The 21,747-nt window shown below is 43.7% G+C and overlaps 1 protein-coding gene across 8 annotated transcripts in view; it reads right to left on the reverse strand.

Annotated features, from left to right (window-relative positions):
* The window catches only part of CWH43 (cell wall biogenesis 43 C-terminal homolog), a 58,489-nt gene extending 36,748 nt beyond the window's left edge, over window positions 1–21,741 (reverse strand). For all 8 annotated transcript variants that reach the window (XR_004628873.1, XR_004628874.1, XM_019799839.2 and 5 more), the window contains exons 1-8: window positions 21,591–21,741; window positions 19,299–19,490; window positions 15,638–15,758; window positions 15,096–15,250; window positions 12,222–12,423; window positions 8,349–8,437; window positions 3,752–4,009; window positions 1,282–1,404 (exon numbers count right to left, since the gene is read on the reverse strand). Coding sequence is in view for 6 of the 8 variants with exons in the window: in XM_019799839.2 (XP_019655398.1) it covers window positions 1,282–1,404; window positions 3,752–4,009; window positions 8,349–8,437; window positions 12,222–12,423; window positions 15,096–15,250; window positions 15,638–15,758; window positions 19,299–19,490; window positions 21,591–21,633 (1,183 nt within the window). In the remaining 2 variants the exon portion in view is untranslated. The remainder of the gene's footprint in view (window positions 1–1,281; window positions 1,405–3,751; window positions 4,010–8,348; window positions 8,438–12,221; window positions 12,424–15,095; window positions 15,251–15,637; window positions 15,759–19,298; window positions 19,491–21,590) is intronic.
* Window positions 21,742–21,747: the final 6 nt, after the last annotated feature.

Consider the following 21,747-nt stretch of genomic DNA (forward strand, 5'->3'; position numbering starts at 1 on the left):
TAACAACAAGGGCAACACTAAAGGCAAAGATTGTCAGGATTAAAAACAAACAAAACCTACCAGGTCCTAACAGATATACCTAAACATAAGAACACACAAAACAAAACTCTAAATTTTAAAAATGTCCCCGAAATTGTAATATAATCTTTTCAAATTATGGTGGAACATATATGAAGGGGTTTACATAATAGTCTTACTGCTTTGCGACATCTCTTTTAGAAATACATTACAGTTTTATTTAGCTTATTTTCTCTTTACACTATAATGTTTTGTCTTCTTTATAAAAACATCAAGGCACAGAGGCTCTTCCTCTCCCACTCCCCCTGCTTGTGTTCCCTCTCTCGCTGGCTCTTTCTATCTCTGTTTCTGTCTCATAAATAAATAAAATCTTTAAAAAAAAGAAAAGGGGGGGGCGCCTGGGTGGCACGGCAGTTAAGCGTCTGCCTTCGGCTCAGGGCGTGATCCTGGCGTTATGGGAANTAAATAAATAAAATCTTTAAAAAAAAGAAAAGGGGGGGGCGCCTGGGTGGCACGGCAGTTAAGCGTCTGCCTTCGGCTCAGGGCGTGATCCTGGCGTTATGGGATCAAGCCCCATATCAGGCTCCTCCGCTGTGAGCCTGCTTCTTCCTCTCCCACTCCCCCTGCTTGTGTTCCCTCTCTCGCTGGCTGTTTCTATCTCTGTCTCATAAATAAATAAAATCTTTAAAAAAAAAAATCAAGGCACAGAGGAGGGAGACCTATTTTTATACATCTTTGTATCCTGTGTAGTTACGTAGTGCATTGTATCCTAATACGCTATCTGTAAATGTCTTCCTTTCAATAAACATTTTTATTTAATCCAGTTCATTTGAAACTAGTCAGATTGAATAGTCAACTAACTTCACATCTGGATTTCTAGTTCATCAATATTCCAAGTGTTAACATATTTAAGCCCCCCAACAAGGAGAACAAGAATTGAAATAAATAGTCTGACATAGGAATAGTTCTAATAAGAACAAAGCATTTTAGAAATTCTACCTGTTAAGTCATCTTATCTACATGAGAAGTGAAACAAAACTAATACAGGGTATTTGTGGTTGAAATGAGAGGCTGTCAGAGATTTGCTTCGAAGTATTTCACCAAAACCAGTAAGGAAGACAGCTGTTAACAACACTGGCAAAATGTTAATAACTTTTGGAACTGGGTGAAGGGTACATGAGGGTTCATTATACTCTTTAATTTCATATATGTTTGAAATTTTATTAAAATTAAGGACTTCAAAAAAAAGGAAGCAAAACTTACAAAGTTTCACATATTTTTCACTCTTTCTGAAAAGTGCTTTAGGACTATTTTTCGTTTGAAGAAAGTCAAGACTTTTCTTAGGACCAAATAGCATATTCAGTCCAATAATTAGCATCACTGTCCCTGTTAAAAGAGAAAGCAAGGACATTACATTTTAATCCAAAAATCCTCCCAATGGTAAATTCCAGGAGCCTAGACTTCCTTTAAATGGACATACCCTGAAAATTCAGTTATTGAGTTAATTTATCTCAGCACCTAAGCAATTATTCTAGTAGAGCTTTTGATAATTGGGATTGATCCTAAGAAATCAGCAAGGGTTCTAGGAACCCCGCTTTAAATGAGAAGACTCCAGCCTTTTCTCGGTGAGGAATGTCTTTTAATTTCCTGAGTGTTTCCTCGTCGTTAGGTTGGTAACAGTGTGCTTTGCTGTTGATTTTGGAGAGGAGCGTGGAGTACGAGAGAAAGGAGCCTTTTGAACTGCTTTAAGGACTGAGTTTTCTGCCCTGAAAAGACCTCAAATGCAGCAGGCTGAGCAGCACCAGGGGAAGATATGTAGATTCTTAATCCAGCTGTGCTGGCGACAGTAATTCCGGCCTGGGGTGTGGTCCTCACACAGGCTGCACGGTACACTTGATAAGGCGGGCCAAAGAAGGAGAGCTCCATTGGGATGTGTTACAATGTAACTTAATGTGTAAAGTTTACATCCTTCCCAAGTCCTCCACGATGAGAATGGAAACAGAGGTATGACCGAACAATATCTAAATTAGGAAGTGTCAAGTAGAAGTTAAGCTGAGGTGGAAGGCTAGCAAAAAAAAAAAAAATATATATATATATATGTGCAATTTTCAGGAAATAGCAGGAGTTAACTTGATGATAGATGTATTACTAGTTTCTGATTTAATACAGATTCTCTTCAATTATATTAAAAACTATGCTGAACATTACCAACTTGTCTTAGTTTTTGTGGACTTATCAATACATCACTCTTACTAAAAAAAAAGTTTCATTGTATGCAGCTGTAATAAAGCCATTTCTGCAGTCCCGTAAATAGTGAGGAAAAAAATTCAAAAAGCGCATCATTCATAACGTTCTAAGGAAATAAACTCATGCTTAGAATGGCTCTTACTGTTGTTCGTTTTCTCCGCATGGCAGACCCCTAAGCAAGCTGGAGTAAGAAAAAAGCAGGGCATTGGACAAGAAGATAGAGCAGGACAGAGTACACACACCTGAAAGAAACCAGAAGAAATACACAGTTTGCAAAGCCAAGACAACTGCAGAGAAAATGCAGCAATATCGGTCTCTCAGTGGATGAGAGCATGGGTGTTTACCAGAAATAGCAAATTCTCAGTTGTTTTTAAACATTTCATATAATTAAAAAATACATATCTTCCAAATCAGGCTTTCTGACAGATGCCTAGCTCAGGGAGTAGAAAAGTTGATGTGAAAATGTAGTTATTGGAAAAATACAAGGGCCCAAGGGGGATCTACAGTGGAATTCTAGACCTCTGTGCAACACTCACCCCAGCTGTAATTCCGTATTTGTCTACTTTCATGGATGGTGTTGTCCCCACTACACTGACTGTCCAGATGGGCACAGACTCTAGGTCTCTTCAATCCCCAGCACCTGGCACTGGGCCTGGGACATACAGGTGCCCAGCGATTTTTTTTTAATGACTAAATGAACAAATGGAAAAACGCATTTGTGAACAAACAAGGACTGAATCCCCTACTGACATGTTTCGTCCCCTCAGTTTTTCACATTTTTTTATCCTGGAAGAATTCGACATGTTTTACGCAAACTGAAATGACAGGCGACATTTGGTTTGTGTATGCCTGTATTTGTCAGTAATTCTATCCTTGCCAGAAAGCGATTTTTGAAATATTCAACTGAGCTAAGTTTACGAAATTTTCATTTTGGTGCATAGTTTATAACCACTGAAACAGAAAATATTTGTTCTATGATTTGGGAATTTATCATTTAGACTAAGATTCATATACGTAAAATATATTTTACTGGCAAAAATATGGTAAGTAAAAATCATAGGTAAGATTTGGGGGAACCAAAAAAAAAATCGCAATCCCTTTTTATATTTATGAAGCAGCACTGAAGGAGTCCCATGAACACCATGATCTTTCCTTTTCCTACCATAGCGTGTACTACCAGTGTTACATGGTATTTCTTTACTCTCTCCTGTGGATTAAACTTGGTTTTTTCCCCACAACTAATCTACTTAAAAGGTCTTTGCAGTAATAAATATTCCTGAAACTCACTGATGAATTAAGAAATCGTGTAAGTAGTAATTTAGACATTCCTCTAGTTGTTTTATTTTTATGAAGAGAGTCTATTTTAATAAAAAAAGGTAAGATCATCCTGTTTATCTCCTCCAGTCACGTAAAGTGCTAAATCCTAGTCAGCCTGAACGGTCTTTTCAACCAGTTACTTTAATCCAGACCTTTCAAATATACTCACCCAAAAGCACATCAGATCTCTCTCTAGCGTAGACACCTCCTGGGACAAATTTAAAAGCCGTGCACCACGCACAGAAAAATATCTCTAGAAGATAAAATATCATGGCAATGGTCATGGCTTTCCCAGGTGCCGACCCCGAGCTCAGAAGGTGTCCAAGCACTTGCGGCCACACGGATGCTGTGAAGAGGGCGAGCACACAGCCAGAGACAGCAGCTGCCCACGGGGGCAGGTAGAGGAGGCCCGCAGCCGAAGTTGCTCCTGTTTGTGACAGAGAGAAAGAAAAAGAATCAGACAAAAAGAAGAGTTTCTTCCATTTTCTAAAAAAAATAATAATAATAACAGTAGGCTCATAGGCTAGCCGATATATAGCTGTTCAGAGCTGGAAGGCACCTATAGGGCACACGGGTCCAGTCTCCAGACTGATGAGCGACTGAGGGTAGCATGGTTAACGCGATTTGCTCAAGGTCACGCGGCTAGTTACTTGCACAACTAGAGGCAGAATGTGAGTCTAGTAACTCTCAGTCCACAGCTATTTCTTTGGGAAGGGCAGGGGAGAGAAAAGGGCATTTTTACGTTATTTGTGTTAAGATCCTAATAGCAAAAACAAAACAAAACAAAACAAAACCAAAAACGGAAAAAACCCGAAATTATCTGTAATACCAAAACTATGTCCGTTGAATTTAACCAGCCAGATCCAGGACATTAAGAAACATGGAGAGTCAGCGTGGTTTCTAGGACGTTTCTGTTAAGGAACTTTCTAAAGGACTGTGCGTCCACTTACATGCTGCCCCTTGTCCTGCGGTATGTAAGTGGGCTTTCCCAAGCACACGTCCCCAAGAGGAGATGTGACTGACAGAGGATGAGTGGGCTCACAGCTTTAGCAATTCTGCGGTCAGTTCATTCATGACCCAGCAGCCCAGTCGGTGTTGAGGGCTATGCCGTCTGCCCGGTCCACAGCAGGCACTTTGTAAACGTCTGCTAGTTTGCTGAGCCCAGCCTGAGAGCATAACATTTCTCCCAGTTCCTGAGACATCAGTTCTGAGACAGCACATCATGGTCTTATGGCACCCCATTTGGGATCCATCAAGGTAACACCTTTCCATCAAATGTGATATCTTACAGACAACTCAGTCGGTGTTGTATAATGGTGACCCACCCTTCCAGGATGTCTCCAGCAGGCTCCTCACTGCTGGGGCTAAGAACTCCAGAAAAGGAGTGGGGAGCAGGAAGTGGTTCCAGCCAGCCCCCCCCCACACCGGCTCATCCATCAAAGGGTTCTACTTGTACCACCGCAGGGCAATGCCATGGGACTGCCTAGCCCTCCCTGCCCCCACTTCAAAAAGAACATCACGCAAAGGAACGCGAGAACCAGATCCCAGAACCCTCTATAACCCACAGAGGTTAACTCCACACTAAGATCTTATCATACTTAGATCTGACAATGGTTACTTTAATAATGAAAAAGTTATTTCATTTTGAAATCAACAAAGGTAATGACTACTTGCTGTAGAAATTTTTAAAAATAGACAATTTAAAGCAATTAAGGACCACCTAAGACCGAGCCAATCACAGCCAATACTCATATGTATTTTCCCTTAAGTCTGGTTCTATGTACATATAAAAGTATTTTTATACTAATGGAATCATACCACAGATTGAAGATTATATTCTTCTTTTTATGTGACATTATATCAAGAACACTTTCTCATAACATTGTTTTTTTTTTCTAAATTATTTTTATATATATACTATACTATGGATAAATACAAGTTAAGCCACCATTTTCCTACTGTTGGCCATTTACAAAGCTTCCGACACTGTGAGGAACATCTTTCTTGGTCAACTAATCTCTTACTGCATCTGTGATCATTTCCTTAAAATAATCCTTTAAAAAGAGACTTAAGAGTACAAGTACCATATCAAGAGGTAAAAGCATTTAGAGCCATTACTTATGGTCAGCTGCTTTTGTGAGAGGTTGAGTCAATCTTCATTTCCTCCAGAAACCTTGCCCAAAGTCTCACCCTGCCGAAATTCTTTCTTTCTAAAAATCTTTACCAAATTAATGATGAAAACAGTATCACATTTTGAGTTTCACTTTTCTGATGATTCATGAGTGAATTTTTCCTGCTTACCACCTTACAAAGCCTTTTTTTTTTAAAGAATGAGTCCTGAGTTCATATTCTAAACGAAAGACATCAGAATGACTTTGCTGTTTCTGTCTTACTACAAAGAATTATCTGGAGGGAAAGAAAACATCTTTTCAAATCCCCTTGACTGTTACTGCTTTTATTTTTAATTTTTATTTTTAAACGGGTTATTTTTAAATCTACTACACCTGTATTTTTAAATAGGTTATAAATTCAAAATCCGAAATTCAAAAAGGTGAAACGGAGTCTCTCTGGCCCATCACCCACTAGCTCCCCCTAGTGGAGGCAACCATTGTTAGCACTTTCTTCCACTTATTTCCAGTGATGGTCTGGTGCTTAGAAAGAAATATATGCATGCATGTGCATTTCTGTCCCTTTTTCATACCAGTGGTGGCATATCACTGCTAATCCCTTTGCCTTTTTCACTTAACTGTATATCTTAGCTGATTTGTGTTTGAGACCGAGTCCTTCCAAATAATCTCCTCCAAATCTTTACATCTAAGGCACCAAGCAGAATTAATGGTAACTGAATATTTCAGTAATATTTATAAGAACATGTTGGTTTTCAATAGATCAAACTTTCATACAATAAAATCAAAGGACCACTGTATAGTACACTGGGCTCCTCTCAATGCATTTGATACACCTGTTTTTTCTTTTAACAGAACTTTGATTTTAATAATTTAATTGCCATCAAGATTTAAAGCTCCTGTATCTTTGTATTTATAAAATTCTATTGGTCATTGCCATGATTTATTTCATGTTGGGACCAACTGGGACTGCAAATTTTAACTGTACAATGAAAAAAATAAGATTTTTTTTTAATACTCCGCTCTTTGAGATGGTTTCCAGAGATGGGTCACAGTGAAAAGGGGACACCATTTCGGGGTAATTGTGTGGGCTCCAACTTATTTCAGGTGAGCAGGTGAGCAGAGATGGAGCTGAAGCCCATGAATTGTGGCCCCGCTTTCCTCTTTACTGCAAAGAGCCCATTAAAAGCCACAAATCTGCTTGCCCCTGGGGTCTTTTTAGGCTACTATTTAATACTTCAGAGAGACAGCAAAACTAGATTAGGTCTGACTCTACTTATCTGGGGAAATGAGTATCAGCATAACACTCGAGGTTCCTCGTTTTTCTGTCCTTTATCTAACAGTTTATGTTTCTGGAGACCTTGGTTTTCCATGTTTTAAGTGAAGCTGCCAATTCCCTGCCCCGGAAGCAGGTTGCTTGGATCCCATGAGAAAAGGCACGATATCCATGCTTGAACAAACTTCCAACGTACTTCGTGTCCCTTTTCACAACAGAGACAGATTAAGAAGGTATATATGTTCACTACAAATCCGGCATTTACAAAAGTCTCTGGCCCTTTTCTTGAGGAATCTCATGAGGCATCTCTCATGGGAAGAAAGGTTACTTCTGCATTCCCTTCATACAAACTTCCACAGACCCCATATAGAATGCCCACCAGAAAACACACATGCAAGTAAAAACGGCTCAATGCGACTGCAAGGGTTTGCTCACACAGCTCGGGGAGCATGAGGACCCGGCTAAGCTCATTAATTGAGCCTCTATTTGGATGACACGTATGTCTCCATGCAAGGGGGATGGTACTCAGGGTGTAGAGCCACCTACTTACTACGCCAGTCAACCCGCATCTTCTGTTACTGCTACACAGACTCGAACCCACACAGGGCGTCCAGAGCGACAGTCTGGATCACTGGGTTAACGAATATGTATCGGGGCATCTCATCTCACAGAAACCAAACACGCTGTTTGCTCTGTCACAGAGTGGGGAGTTTTTTATTTAACACTAAAGCTGACTCTAACCCTTTCTGCCTTTTAGCGGGAAGGGAGAAGAGAGGCAAAATTCAGTCATAATAATAAAATATAGTCATAAAAATAAGTAGTTGCTCCTCAAATATGATGGCCTCCATCAAGATTCTGTAATCCTAATGGGTGTGATGGGAGCAGAGGGTCCCAGCCTTGGAACGAGCAAACGGGAACCCCAAAGCTGGGTTGAGGGGTGACAAGCTAAGGAGGGTGTTCCTGAAAACCAGAGAAGCAGGGAATCTTGGAGAGGGCAGGAGGTCTGGCAGCATGGTGAGGTCTGACCTCCATCTCCTCAGCCCTGCAGGAACACTGTCACTGACACACATGCGTTGTTCGGGAGATGGGGGAGAGATTGCAGGTGTCATCAGGTAGCAGTATGGGGCTACAGGAAGAGAGGCGATGAAGGAGGAGGAAGCAGGAACCTGGAGCCAAAAGGCACCGGCACCCTTGGAGACATCCGGGTTACGGTGGCTGCAGCTGGTTACAACAGCCCACTTGGCAACAGCACACATTGGTATGGTCGCCTTGGCCATTGACTTCCACTCCAGGCACGCATGCTTGCAAGGAAATTGTCAACCAGAGCAGACTGGCTGGCACTTCTACAGGCAAACTCCACATACCTGTAACCCACCAGATTAAACTGGAACCAGGAAACCATGAACACGCCGAGAGCATCAATCCGCTCGCCAAGCCCAGCAGAACTGCGCCTCTGTAAGAAAATGACAAGCTATGGGGCATCTGCCATCATCACTATTTCATTGTCCCAAATATAAAAGGGAAATACACCTCCTACCTTTAGGTACAGCCGAGAGATAAGATGAGGGTGAAAAAACCCACTGAGCTCATGAGAACCCACTGAAAACCAATATAACATCCATCCAGAACACGGGAGTTACAGCAGCTCAGGCTTGAGATAACTTATGATCATTGACCTTCCAGGGCCGAGGTGAAACACAGCAAAACGAGTTTTCTCAGACTAGTAAATTACAGTCTATATTGGCCATATGACATTTTATTTTATTTTTAAAGATTTTATTTATTTGAGAGAGAAAGTGCAGAGCGAGCATGGGGAGGAACAGAGGGACAGAGGGGGAGGCAGAGGGGCAAGCCGACTCTCCGCTGAGCTCGGAGCCCACTGCAGGCTCTCCATCCCAGGACCCTGAGATCGTGACCTGAGCTGAAACCAAGAGTACAACGCTTCACTGACCGAGCCACCCAGACGTCCCGGCCATGTGACATTTTAAACCACCTTACCGAAGACAACGAGAAAAAGTCACTGGGAATAGTTTCTAAGTAGTCTGCTTCTTTTCTTTCTTTTCTCTACCTCAGTACAGTCCAGGCCTTTCTGGGACTGCTGTCATTTTGATAACGAATTGATAGTTGCATGCATTTTTAAACACCCACTAACTATTTCATTCTTCTGCTATTTGGCAAAGGAGGAATAAAAGATTTTAACTTAACTTTAGGGGAAAAATCCAGAGGCAACAGCAGCTCCGACACGGCACTCAATTAAATAGCTGCGATATAAACTAAGCAAAAAAACACAGCACTTACTACCTCCTGGGCACCGTTTTCAAACTTTTACATATTATTAACTCATTTAATCCTTACAAGTCTCTAAGATAAATGCTATTATTATCCCATTTTGCAGAGGCAGACACCGGGGGAAAGAGCACTTAAGTAACCTACCTGAGCTCATACACAGTAGCCTCGGTAGGACTGAGAACCCAAAAAAGGCCCTTACGTTCTGGAGTCTCAGCCACTATCCTGCCGTCCCTCACCCCCAAAGTGAAGGATCATCCTGGGTCTACGTGACAAAAGGCCAGGGAGGACACTATTGATCTTTTTTCTATCCCCAATACAACAACAAATGTTTATGAGGACCTAACACGTGCCAGGCTGTGTTCTAGGGGCTTGGGACACATCCATGACCAAAGATCCCTTTCCTCCCTACGGCTCACATTCCAGTGAGGAAGAACAGACAATGAACACAATTACCAAATAACGCAGGCTATCAGAAGGTGCAAAGCACAACAGATGAGCGCCAGTACTGAGGTCGGGCCCGCTGGTGTGGGCTGATGGGAAACCGGAAATGTGACTGAGACACAGTTTGTCTCGCTCCCTCATTCTCCTGAGGTCTACCATCTGCACTGATCCTTCAGCTTCCCAAAGTCCCCTCAGCACACTCTGGGCCTCTCCTTCCTCACTCTTCTCCCATCTCCCGTCTCCCACCTCTTTGCCCCATCCAGGATCCATTCTCTTATGCAGAATCTAGTGAATTTTAGAAAACAATTCCTACTACAATGGTCACGGCTGGTGACAGCCCAGTGCAACATTTCTCGAATAGGGTTCTGAGAAACACTCATGAACTGTTAATAGGTGTTCTAAAAAAGGAATTCTACTTCCAAATAAGTCGGAGAGACTCCCAAGAGTCTCTAATATGCTAATGTGCATTGTGAATCACAAAAAAAAGGAATATGAAATGCAGTATTTCCTAAACCGATACGATCCAGGAGGCTTTTTCTTTTTCTCTCAGAGCATCTATTAGTATCACAAGACACTAGTGTTTCCACAGAACACAACCTGGGAAATGCTCATCTCGTGAGACGCATCTCCATCTTCAATGTCTCACTCCAACACACAGAACTATAAAATGTCCAAAATAAGTTTGTTGTTTTTTTTTTTTTTAAAGCCTCATTTTACAGGTGAAGAAAACAAAGCCGGGATGCAACGTGACCACAGTTGAATGGTGAGCTGTTGGCCGACCAGGACTCCAGCCCGTGAGCCTGGCCTCAGGGCCCTGGTCCAGTTCTCCATTTGCTCTTCTAGACAGCTGATGCCTGTCTGCATAGGGAACTTTGGAAACAAAACTTTAACACGTGAGAATAAACCCCTTTCCGTCTCTTCCCTTCTCTTCCTCTGTGCCTTTCTTCCTTCTCTCCCTTCCTCCCAAACATGCTAAGGGATCCAGGATCAAAAGATGCAGACTGTGAAGGAGATAACATACGAGCCCAGTACCCGACCCAGAGGAGGTCATAAATATTGGTTCTTTTTCCCATTCCCTGCCCTCAAGGAGCATAGTGTCTAGAAAGGAAGAAAGACATAAAATCATTGTAATAGTTAAAAAACTGCAATACAGAATAAGGATATAAGAGGGTGGGCATGGGATTCCAGGTAGTATGTGGCACAAAAGAACCCTTGGGATAATCAGAGACTTCGCACAGGAGATGCCTGAGCTGGGTTTTGAGGGGTGAGTATGAGCTCGCCAGGACGCCAGGACAGAGAAGGCAGCCTAGACAGAAGGAAGGGCACATACTTGCAGCTGAAGGCCTGGAATACTCCAGCACTTCTGGGGAACTGAAAGTGATTTCAGCTCAGGTGAAGCACAGGAATAAGGCAAGAACAGATCCTGTCTCTCATGACCTCATATGGAAAAATCGCTCACAGGCTTTAAGCCAGGGACTGTTGGGGTCAGACTGGCATTTTGGAGAGCTCGCCCGGGGCGGTGCGGGGAAGGCCACACTGTAGAGAGACCATTAAGAGGCAAGAGAGGAAGCCTAGAGGAAAGATGGTGGGGACTCCACTAAGAGAGATACAGTGGGGTTGGCGGGAAGGGACAGATTTGAGAGAAGTAGCAGAACGGACTAGACTTAACGCCGAACAGATGCAGAAAAAGAGAAACACAGTTGTAGGATGACTCCTGGCTTCTGGCCTGATGATGGAGTGACAGCCGGAAAGGGTGAAGCAAGGAGGAAGAGGAACACATCTGGGGCCTGGGGACTACGGAGTCCAGACAAGGACAGGCTGAGTCTGAGGCACCTGGGGGTGTGCTCTCACGTCTGCTGGGGAAGGGTCCCCGCAGGCAGCTGCGTGTCTCCGGATGTGGGAATCTCCGCACTGTAAGAGAAAAGTTATCTGAGGCGGATGTTTTAAAGATCCCTCCCATCTTTTTACACAAAAGTCTGGGCCTGAACACAGGAGAAAACGTATCCCAAAGATTAGAGAAAAGGTTAATGAGGACCAAGTACAGGAACCGATACTTAAACTCAGGATCTCCCTGGGCTTTCCTCCTGCCCACAGAATACAGATCGATGCCCAGGCTGCCAACCTGGTCTCTCTCATCAGGGCCCCAGGGTCTCATCCCCCCAGATTCCAAATGAGGGGTCTGGAGGAAACGGGCCGGGAACGCCATGTCCCCCCGGCCCCTGAGAATGCTCCTCCACACAGGGACTCCTCAGAGTGCCCAAGCAGGAGCTCCCACAGCCTCTTACTCAGCCGTGTACATCCCTCAGGCCTCCTTCATCCGCTTTCTAGCAATCCTTCAGCACGGGGGCAGATGCCCTTCTGGCTCCGTCTGCACAGTACACAACAATGTCATGCAATGTTTCTGCTGTCGGGAGAGTGGAATATGCACCTTCTGGCTGGCACAGATCTAGCTGCTCTTCCTTCAACTATAACGGCCAGTGTTTGATTGCTTCCAAACCGAAACTCACCCAAATGGGTTAGGATCTGGCCCTGGATGGGGGTGCCCTCTCACTGCCCATCTGGAAACAAGTGAGACCTCTCCAAAAATCCAATGGGTAAGGAACACAAGACTGCCAAAGGCAGCCCCTGCCAACCACCAGACAGGTCGGGAGGCCATGCCCTTGACCGCCTCACCAGGCTTTTTTCCCTCTGGTTTATTGCATTCGCCATCTAGGATAAAAAAAAAAAAAAAATGGAGAAGAATCAGTTACATGGAAATTTACTCTCTACCTCTCATAGTCTTTTAGCAAGTTAAGAAATGGTACCTGGCTTGAAGGAGCTTATTTCAGAAGGGAAGGTGAGACATGAAACTACACTACAAAGCAGAACACGCTGAGAAGCTAGTTGGTGGGAGGGACGATTTGAGACAGGCTAGATCAGGGATGGTTTAAGAGAAGCAAGCATTCTGGAATTTCACAAGTGAAAATGCATCAGGGTGGGGCGCCTGGGTGGCTCAGTCAGTTAAGCGTCTGCCTTTGGCTCAGGTCATGATCCCAGGGTCCTGGGAGGGAGTCCCACATTGGGCTCCCTGCTCAGCAGGGAGTCTGCTTCTCCCTCTCCCTCTGCCCCTCCCCCACCGCTCACGCTCTCTCTCTCACTCTCTCTCAAATAAATAAAATATTTAAAAAAGAAAGAAAGAAAGAAATGCAGCAAGTTATTTGCTTCATGTGAAGTTAACAGTATGAGCAAAAATATATAGAGAAAAGGGGACTAGTATGCTCAGGGAACAGATGTAGTCCAACTTGAGTGGAACATACCCAGGATCCCAGGCTGCAGCCCCCCCAACCCCAGGAACAGGGCTCTCATCTAACCTGCTGTGAACCCAGAGGGACATAGTACACTGACTCAGCCATTACTGAGGGTCAGGTCCTGTTCCCAGCCTTTGATATGAACACATTCCACCCTCCCAACAACTTCGTGAGGTAAACTCTATTACTAGTCCCATTCCACGGATTAGAAAACCAAGGCCCAGAGAGAACAAGCCACTTGTCCAAGATTATACCACTCGTAAAGAGAGCTTAGGCAGACTGGTTCCCATGCCCGTGTGCCTAACGACAACATACTTCACGGGACTTTTTGACCAAGAGGTCTCATTTCATTGCATCGGTGACTTCACATACAAAAACATAAGAGCTGGATGAAAGGCTGGCGGAAGAATTTCTCTGTAGGAACAGAGGCCTCATGATACTGTGAAGCTCTCTGCAGGGTAGAAGAAAACTTTAGGGTCTGCCTGTGGGGCTGGCAGCAGGATTTCACAAGGAGGAAGAAAGCCCTTCTGCTAGTAAAGTCGGAGGAAGGGGAGCAGAGCTGGGAGCCACAGGGAGGAGGGGGAGGGTGGTAAAGACTCAGGAGGCCAGGACTTGGAGACGAAGCAGTCTTTAGGAAAGGAGAGACTTAAACTAAATTTGCTAAGTATCACTGCTGTGTCCCATGGTGCGGGACCCCTCTCCCAGGACCCAGCGAATCTTCAATAAAACTATAAAAATGCCTGGTATGATCTGATATTCTGGGGAAACAAGTGAGGAGTCTGGAGTTTTGTAAATGAGACACAGGGCAAAAACAGGAAGGGACCAACAACTGGGTCACATAAATTTAAAACAGGCAAGAAAGAAGAAAACTCAAGTCAGGAAAAGTAAACGATACCCTGACGTTCATATCCTTATTAGGCTGTACCTGTGAAATTCGCTGCCTGAGTGGGCACCTTTCGATGTTAGTGTTTTATAAAACATAAGGCATGTATTAGCGCGCCAGACCGCCTTCTAAATGTCCTAACTAGTGTTAATGTCACCTGACCAATTTGCTTGTCTGATGCTCCCTTATTCTTACTGCCCCGGTTTCATGCCAAAATTGGGGCCAAAGAGGGATTATACAAGCACTTTGTTCATGGTGAGCCAAAACCCTCTAAACTTCCATTAATCTGTGAGATTTCTCCTTGTGTTGACAAAAGAACAGTGACTCACTGAGACTTACACAAAAAGCCAGGTGCAAGTTAACCAGAATCTAGTAACACTTCTCCCTTCTTTTGAGAAGGATCTCAAGTTAGCCTATGGAGCGAACATCCAAGTTGGGTATGTGTATGTCTCTGAGAAAGTCAGCTCCAGAGAGAGGTGATTTGAAAGGTGGTGTAAATATGCAAGATTTCCTTTCTTTCCAAGCTTCAGGCTTCAGCTTAAATACCTTCAGACTCCCGGGGCACCTGGGTGGCTCAGTCAGTTGGGTGTCTGACTCTCAATTTCGGCTCAGGCCATGATCTCAGGATCCTGGGATCAAGCCCTGTGTTGGGTTCTCTGCTCAGCGGGGAGTCTGCTTGTCTCCCTCTCCCTCTGCCCCTCCTTCTGTGTGCTCACGCGCTCTCTCTCTCTCAAATAAATAAATCTTGAAAAATATATATCTCTCCAGACTCCCAGAAACACACACACACATAAAACTGATACTTCTCCCAGCCCTTGCTCACAACTAGCTTCTCATAGTGTTAGAGATATACCGGGGTCAGTATGGAGGAAGAGAGATGAAGGGTCTCATCCTGGAAAGCTTCCGTTCGGAGGGAAAATGGAGAAAGAGAGAGCTGAAAGCCAGCGGGAAGTCTGAGGCCTGGTTTACCCTCCCACTCCACACTGATAAGAGCCAGAATGTTCACCCTCTGTTCTGGTGAGGAAAAGGTGCCTTCTGCTTGGATAATACTCCACTGGCTGTGCCAGTTACTATCGTAGAGGGAGAGAACATCGAGATGGAGATAGAGTGCAGAAAGACTTTTTATCTTTTCAAGATGTATTGCATTCAGATAAGAAAACTAAACTATGCAAGAGAACAAATTCCTAAAAAAAAACTGAGTGTGCACATACCTGTGTAAATGCGATCAAGTGTGGCTATGGAACTTAATGTCAGTATCACCCTGTTGGACATCTGATAACTCCAGATTGGGTTTAGTGAAGTGTACCATATGCGGAGAACAAGAAGAAGAATCTGTCCTAAAATGAATCCCCAGATTCTGAGGTACCTGTAAATACAAAAATATATTTAATGACGCTTTATGTGGTTTCCGTGTACTATGTTTCATAGTGAACGTCACGATTTCAGAGAATGAGTATATGAAATAGTCCTGTTGGTAATTTGCAGTAAGGCGCATGCCTTAGTCTTTACACGGTCCATTCCAAGGCAACTTGTTATAATTCCTCAATTCTCAAAACATTAGGGAGACTGATGGTAAATGTTCCTACTCTGATTTTGTGAAAAAGAAAAAAAATGAGACTTGTACAAGCCATATGCAAAGCAAATACTGTGACTTGGAACTCCGGGTCCCAACTTCCCGTTTGGTAAGTGATAACATTTGCTTGTCTACAGGCATAAGGTACAGACCTTTGTCTGTAGATGGAAGATACCATACCTTTGCAAGCCGCTTCCTGTCCACCACGTCACGGCATTCACGATCAGCGAGGAAGACACACCCAGGGCAAGGACCACCAGCCGAACCCTGGCATTTGGAGCCTGGAAGGAGGCTATGCTGCCTGCAAACAAATGAAGGAGAGCTCAGCATTGCTGGCAATCGCGCCCTGGAACTCCACGATGTGCCTTTGATAACTGTTGTGCCTGATACCATCTTTATGCTCAGGAAGATCAAGTTCATATATAATTGTGGGTATAAATCTTTTTAAAAATTTTTGTGATGTCATTTGTAACATGAAATCCACTATGTTGAAGTGTACAATTCAGTGGTTTCTAATATACTCACGAAGTCGTGCGGCTCTTACCACTATCTAATTCCAGGCTATTTTCACCACCCCAAAAAGAAATCTATACCCATTAGCAGGCCCTCCTTTTTCCTCCTCCCCGCACCCCAGCCCCTGGCAATCACTAATCTACTTCCTGTCTGTATGGATTTTTCCCATTCTGAGCACTTCCTTTAGTGGAATCATATCATCTGCAGCCTTCTGTGACTGGCTTCTTTCACTCCGCATGAGGTTTTCGAGGCGTATCCATCCTGCAGCACATATCAGTACCTCGTTCCTTCTCACGGCTGAGTCACATTCCACTGCGGGGTGTAGCGCACTTTGTTCACACATTCATCAGTGATGGGCACTTGGGTCGTTTCCATCCTTTGGCTATTAAGAATCATGTTGCCATAACCATTTGTGTACAAGGTCATATGTGAACCAATGTTTTCGTTCTTCTCGGGTGTATACTAAGAGTGGAGCTCTTAGGTCACAGGATAACTCAGTGTAACATTTTGAGGAACTGCCAAACTGTTTCCCGAAGCAGCGGCACCATTTCGTGTTCCCACCAGCAATGCGTGAGGGTTCCGAGTCCTCCACATCCTTGCCGACACTCGTCACTACCTGTCTTTTTGATCATAGCCATCCCAGTGGGTCAAAATTTTTAAGGAAAGAAATAACTTAAACCAATAAGAGCATGAACTAGCTTAATAGTTAAGTACAGAGTAATTTACTTAAAATAGCTGCAGCGCCAGAGAGGACAGCATGTAACACCCAGATCTCCTCTGTGGTTATACAGGATACCTTAGGACTCTAACAACAAAGTTGCCTCATTTCATTTCCTTCAGAAGCACCTGAAGGGAATTTTCAGATTAACTGTGCCTTCCAGCAGCCTCTGTTTAGCCTCAGCACCAAGCTCAGTGGTGACCTGGAAGCTCATCGTCATCTCTGCGTCCCTCTCCTACCTACTCCATTTTACCACATTTCATTCTAGCGCTAGGTGATGGGTCTTCACAGAGGAAGGAGGCGAAAGGAGAACAACAGGAAGCATGCCAAACACCATACCCACCCCAAACTTAGCCATATCACCTCCCTTACGGCGACCAGAGGTTACTGGGCCACAAGTGGACTTAAATAATAAAAAACTACCCCAGTAACTCTCGGTCGGTAGTTTTGTAGGTAAGGCCAGCACAAGCAGCATTGAGCAAAAGCAACTGAAAAAGGGCCACCGAGTGTGAGGAGAAAATGAAACTTGCAACACAGAAATTCATGGAAGGATACTGCAAGCCCCAGGCAGTTTAACTCAGTTACTACACACTCAATTCAGGGTAGAATGTTTCATCTCTATTATTTCTGGGGCTGAAATTTTCACAGTCATTTGATAAGTCTTTCCATTCCTATGGACACCATCTTTATAAAGGGTGCATTGTTCAGTGGTCTATACCACTGTTCTTTCTGAGCCCAGGATCCTGAAAAGCCAGAGATCTGCACCCCCGTGGGTATCCCCAGAACTCACTGCACTAACCTTGGTCTGCCTTCTTCAGAGACTGGCCCACAGAAGAGCAGAGGCAATGCCCTAGTAATTCTGCCACTGTTTCTGAAAAAAGTCAAATGACTGTTTCCAGAGAGAAGAAATACAGCACGACTCATGAGCAAACGCCACTCAGAAAACTCAGAGAAACCAACCGCATTATAGCAGAAGGGAAAGACCCAGAGTTCTCAGCCACGGATTCAACCAGACTGGAGTCTGCTGTTGTTGTTTTCTAAACCTTCTCTTCCATGACTCCACCCTCTTTCATTTTTACGACCAGTACTTCTTCAAGGTCTCTCACTATCCCTTAATATGAATACTCTTAAGTCTTTGTGCTGGTAAGTGTACATTTAAAATTTTTAATTGCTCTGCTTCTCCCTCTTCCTCTGCCCCTCCCCCTCCACATGTGCTCTGTCTCTTGCTTTCTCTCTCTCCAATAAATAAATATTTTAAAATTTTTAATTGCTAAAAAAACCCAACAATTTTTCATTGCTAAATTTTGGCAACGTAACATACTCGAATTCAGAATTCAAAAGATACAGAAGGTATACATTGCAAAGTTTCCCTTTCATGCCTATGTCTAGCTAGATACCATATTCAAGCAACTAAAATGCTATCAGCTTTTTTTAAATCCTTCTAGAGCTATTTAACACATGTTTAATTAGATACTAAATATATTTAAATCTCAATTTTCTTACACAGATGGTAGTATTCTGCGCACGCTGATGCTTCTTTTTTGTCACTTAATATATTTTAAAGAACATTCCATTTCCTTACCTAAATAACATTCTCATTCTTTTATAATGATGCACAGTATTCTATAGAATTCCAAGTTTCAAAACCATAATTTACTTAACCTATCCCATATAGATGACATTTAGGTTATTTCTGATCTTGCGATTATAAATATTGTGGCAGTGATTAAATAACCTTGTATTTTTACCATTTTAACACATATGTGAATATATCTGTAGGATATATTCCTAGAAGTGAAATTGCTAAACAAAAGAGTGTGTGTGGTGTGTGTGTTTGTGATTTTGCTAAATGCTGCTAAATTATCTTCTGCAGACCTTGTGCCAGTTTACACTCCCACCAACACTGTCCGAGTGCCTGCTTTCCCATCCTTACAATATAGTGTTACTCGAATTTGGCAATCCAGTAAGTGAAGTTACATACAAATATGTGTGTGTGTGTGTGCTGTGCGTGTGTGTGTGTGTGCCTGTGTGTGCGTGTGTGTTTGTATTCTACACATTTTAGTATTTTTTAAGAACCAATTATACTTCCTTTCCATTAAACTGGTCATATTCTTTCCTCTGTTACCCACTTAGTTGTTGGTCCTTTTTATTATTGATTTGTAAAAACTCTATATGTTAGTGAAATGAGCCCTTTGACTAAAAGAGTTGCATGTATCTTTCCTAATTTGTTGTTTGACTTTACTTACTACAGTGTTCATCGTGCTTAATTTTCCTATTTTCATGCAGTAGCATTCAACAATTTTTAATGGTTTCTGAGTTTTGTGTTGAAGTTGGAAAAAGAACACAAAATGCTCAAGAGTTGACCTGTTCTCCCTCTTCATTTCAGTGATTCTTAGGCTTTTCCAACCTGACAGAAAAGTTAGAAATGTAAAAGACACGGACTTTGCTCTAGCCTTCCAATTCCACTAAAACTCCAAGGTAGTAGTAAGAGAGAGAGGAATCGTGTTTCATTTAATCATTTAGCATTCAAAGAACAGTCTACATATTTTCACTTGATTTTTGACAAAAAAACAAACAAAAAAACCGTAAAGAAGCGCTTTTAAATCTTACCCACAGTAATTATCCGCAACAGGATTAGCGTCCACTTCTTGTTAGCCAGTTTCCAGAAAGGAGTAAATATTAGGAATACTGGAGAAAGAAACGCTATGCCAAAACCTTCAAGCCCAGTGAGTTCTAGAGTTTGCAGGGGAAAGTAATAGATCATTGGTCCAAGGCCATGGCAGAGAGACCAAGAAACATACCCTAGGGGAAAAATAAAATGTTTAAAGGGCAAGTGTAAATGTGCCCTTGTTTGCAACAGCCCTGCCCCTCCACCGTAACTGCTCCAGCTGACCCACCCTCCTTCACCATTCTGACCTTTTTTTTTTAATAATAATTTTTTATTATGTTATGTTAATCACCATACAGTACATCCCCAGTTTTTGATGCAGTGTTCCATGATTCATTAGTTGCGTATAACACCCAGTGCACCATGCAATACATGCCCTCCTTACTACCCATCACCAGCCTATCCCATTCCCCCACCCTCCTCCCCTCTGAAGCCCTCAGTTTGTTTCCCAGAGTCCACAGTCTCTCATGGTTCATTCCCCCTTCTGTTCAACATTCTGACCTTAACCAGGTTGCACTACAGAATTCCTCCCCTTCCCCTGCCAGAAAGAGAATTTCCCAGGACGAGAATGCGTCCTGCTGTGGTGAGTCCCTTGACACCCCTTGTTTATTCCTTTAACCTTGTTCACACTCCCACAGGTCATTCCTTTCTTAAAACCTCTTTCTTTCTTAAAACCTCTTCATCTGAACTATCTGGGTTGAATTTGATGTTCTGTCAAGACCCTAATTGATAAAATGTCTTGAACTAAGTCATCCTTTCTATTAGGGCAGTATCATGAAAATCAAAAAGAGGAACAAACAGGGGTGCCCGGCTGGCTCAGTTGGAGGAGCATGCAACTCTTGATCTCTGGTTGTGGGTTCAAGCCCCATGTTGGGTGTAGAGATTAAGAGAAAAAAAAGTCAAAAATAAAAGAAAAAAAAAAAAACAGGGACAAGCAGCAGGACTTCCCCCCCTTCTCCCCACTCCAGACTACACCCAAAGGCAGGTTAGTTAGGCAACAATCATTTTCTTGTAAGTAGACTTTTTTAAACCTAACCTTAGGAGACAGAATGGGGAAAGTGAAATACCCAGATCTGATGTCAGGCTCAGCTCTGCCAACTACTGACTCCATCGTCTTCTACAGCGATGGTAATTAACTAATGGGCACTTACTACGTGCCAGAGTGGGTGCTAAGTATTTGCAGAGATCATCTCTCTTATTCTTCATCCAACGCATGTCCTATGAAATGGACACTTTTACTCCCCTCTTACAAATGTAAAAACAACAAAAAGCTTCTGAGATTCCGAAAGTAATTGCCTAAGGTCAAAACAGTAGCACATGGCAGAGTGAACCTAAAGCCGGGCAGTCTGGTTCCAAAGGCAGCCATCTAACCATCACGCGTAGTTAACTTTCTCCCCACGTCCTTCTCAGCCTTCCTTTCGTAATCGGCAAAACAGCTCTTTTAGCCCCCTCACAGGGTTGTTAGGATTAAACGAGATCAAGTTCTCAGAGTACCTAGCACCCTAGGTACTTAATGTAATTCACTTTACACTGCTGTACTTATAAGATACCTTCGGATGGGGGGGGGGAGAATGGGGGCGGGCTTCTGAATATTAGCAGCTCCCAGAAAATCAAGTTTTTAGACAGATGCCCCTCCCAAGCCAAAGGAATGTTTCATAATGAAGAGCGAGATTATAGCATTCTCCCAAACGTTTGGCTGGGAATTCTGATTTTAATCATACAAGTCCGACAGAATTACACCAATAATTGTTCTTGGGACTTTTTGCAAAGCTACGAAGTGCGCACACGGGATCTCGAGCTCTATGCTCTTACGTGAGGTGTGCTCACCTCAAGCCGCCGAGGAAAACGTGGGCCCCTTTTCTTCAGATAGTTAAGGTCCAGTACTGAAATTTATTAATTTAAACATAAAGGTCGGGGGAGGTAGGGGGGTAGGGAGGTTCAGGAATTGTACCAGCAGCCAGTTACAGGCCTCCACGTGGAGAGCTGGGCGCAATCCCAGGGTGGCGTGGGAGCTCAGAGGCACTGTCACCCCCTTCCCACCCACCCCCATCCTCAGCTTCCCAACCTCAATCCGGGTGTCTTTTCGACTTTGGTACAGCAAAAGTTCCCAGGGGGCTTCTCTATTTGGTCGCTCCCTCCTTCCCGAGCCCAGCCCCCGGGCCGAGCGCCGCGGCCGCGGACAGGTGTGGGGAGCGGGCCACCCCGACCGCGCTCGCAGGGCGGCCTCAGCTTACCCAGCAGGCTCTCCAGGAGGAGTTCTCGCCACAGCCAGGGCATGGCCGCGACGCGGGAGCAGCGCTTCTTCAGCCGGCAGCACGCGCCCGGCCCGCCGCCGCGTCCTCGGGAGCGGGGTCCGCGCGCACGTCCCCTCGCCCAGCCGGCCACCACCCG

Source organism: Ailuropoda melanoleuca, chromosome 11, assembly GCF_002007445.2.
Source record: "Ailuropoda melanoleuca isolate Jingjing chromosome 11, ASM200744v2, whole genome shotgun sequence".
NCBI classification, from domain to species: domain Eukaryota; kingdom Metazoa; phylum Chordata; class Mammalia; order Carnivora; family Ursidae; genus Ailuropoda; species Ailuropoda melanoleuca.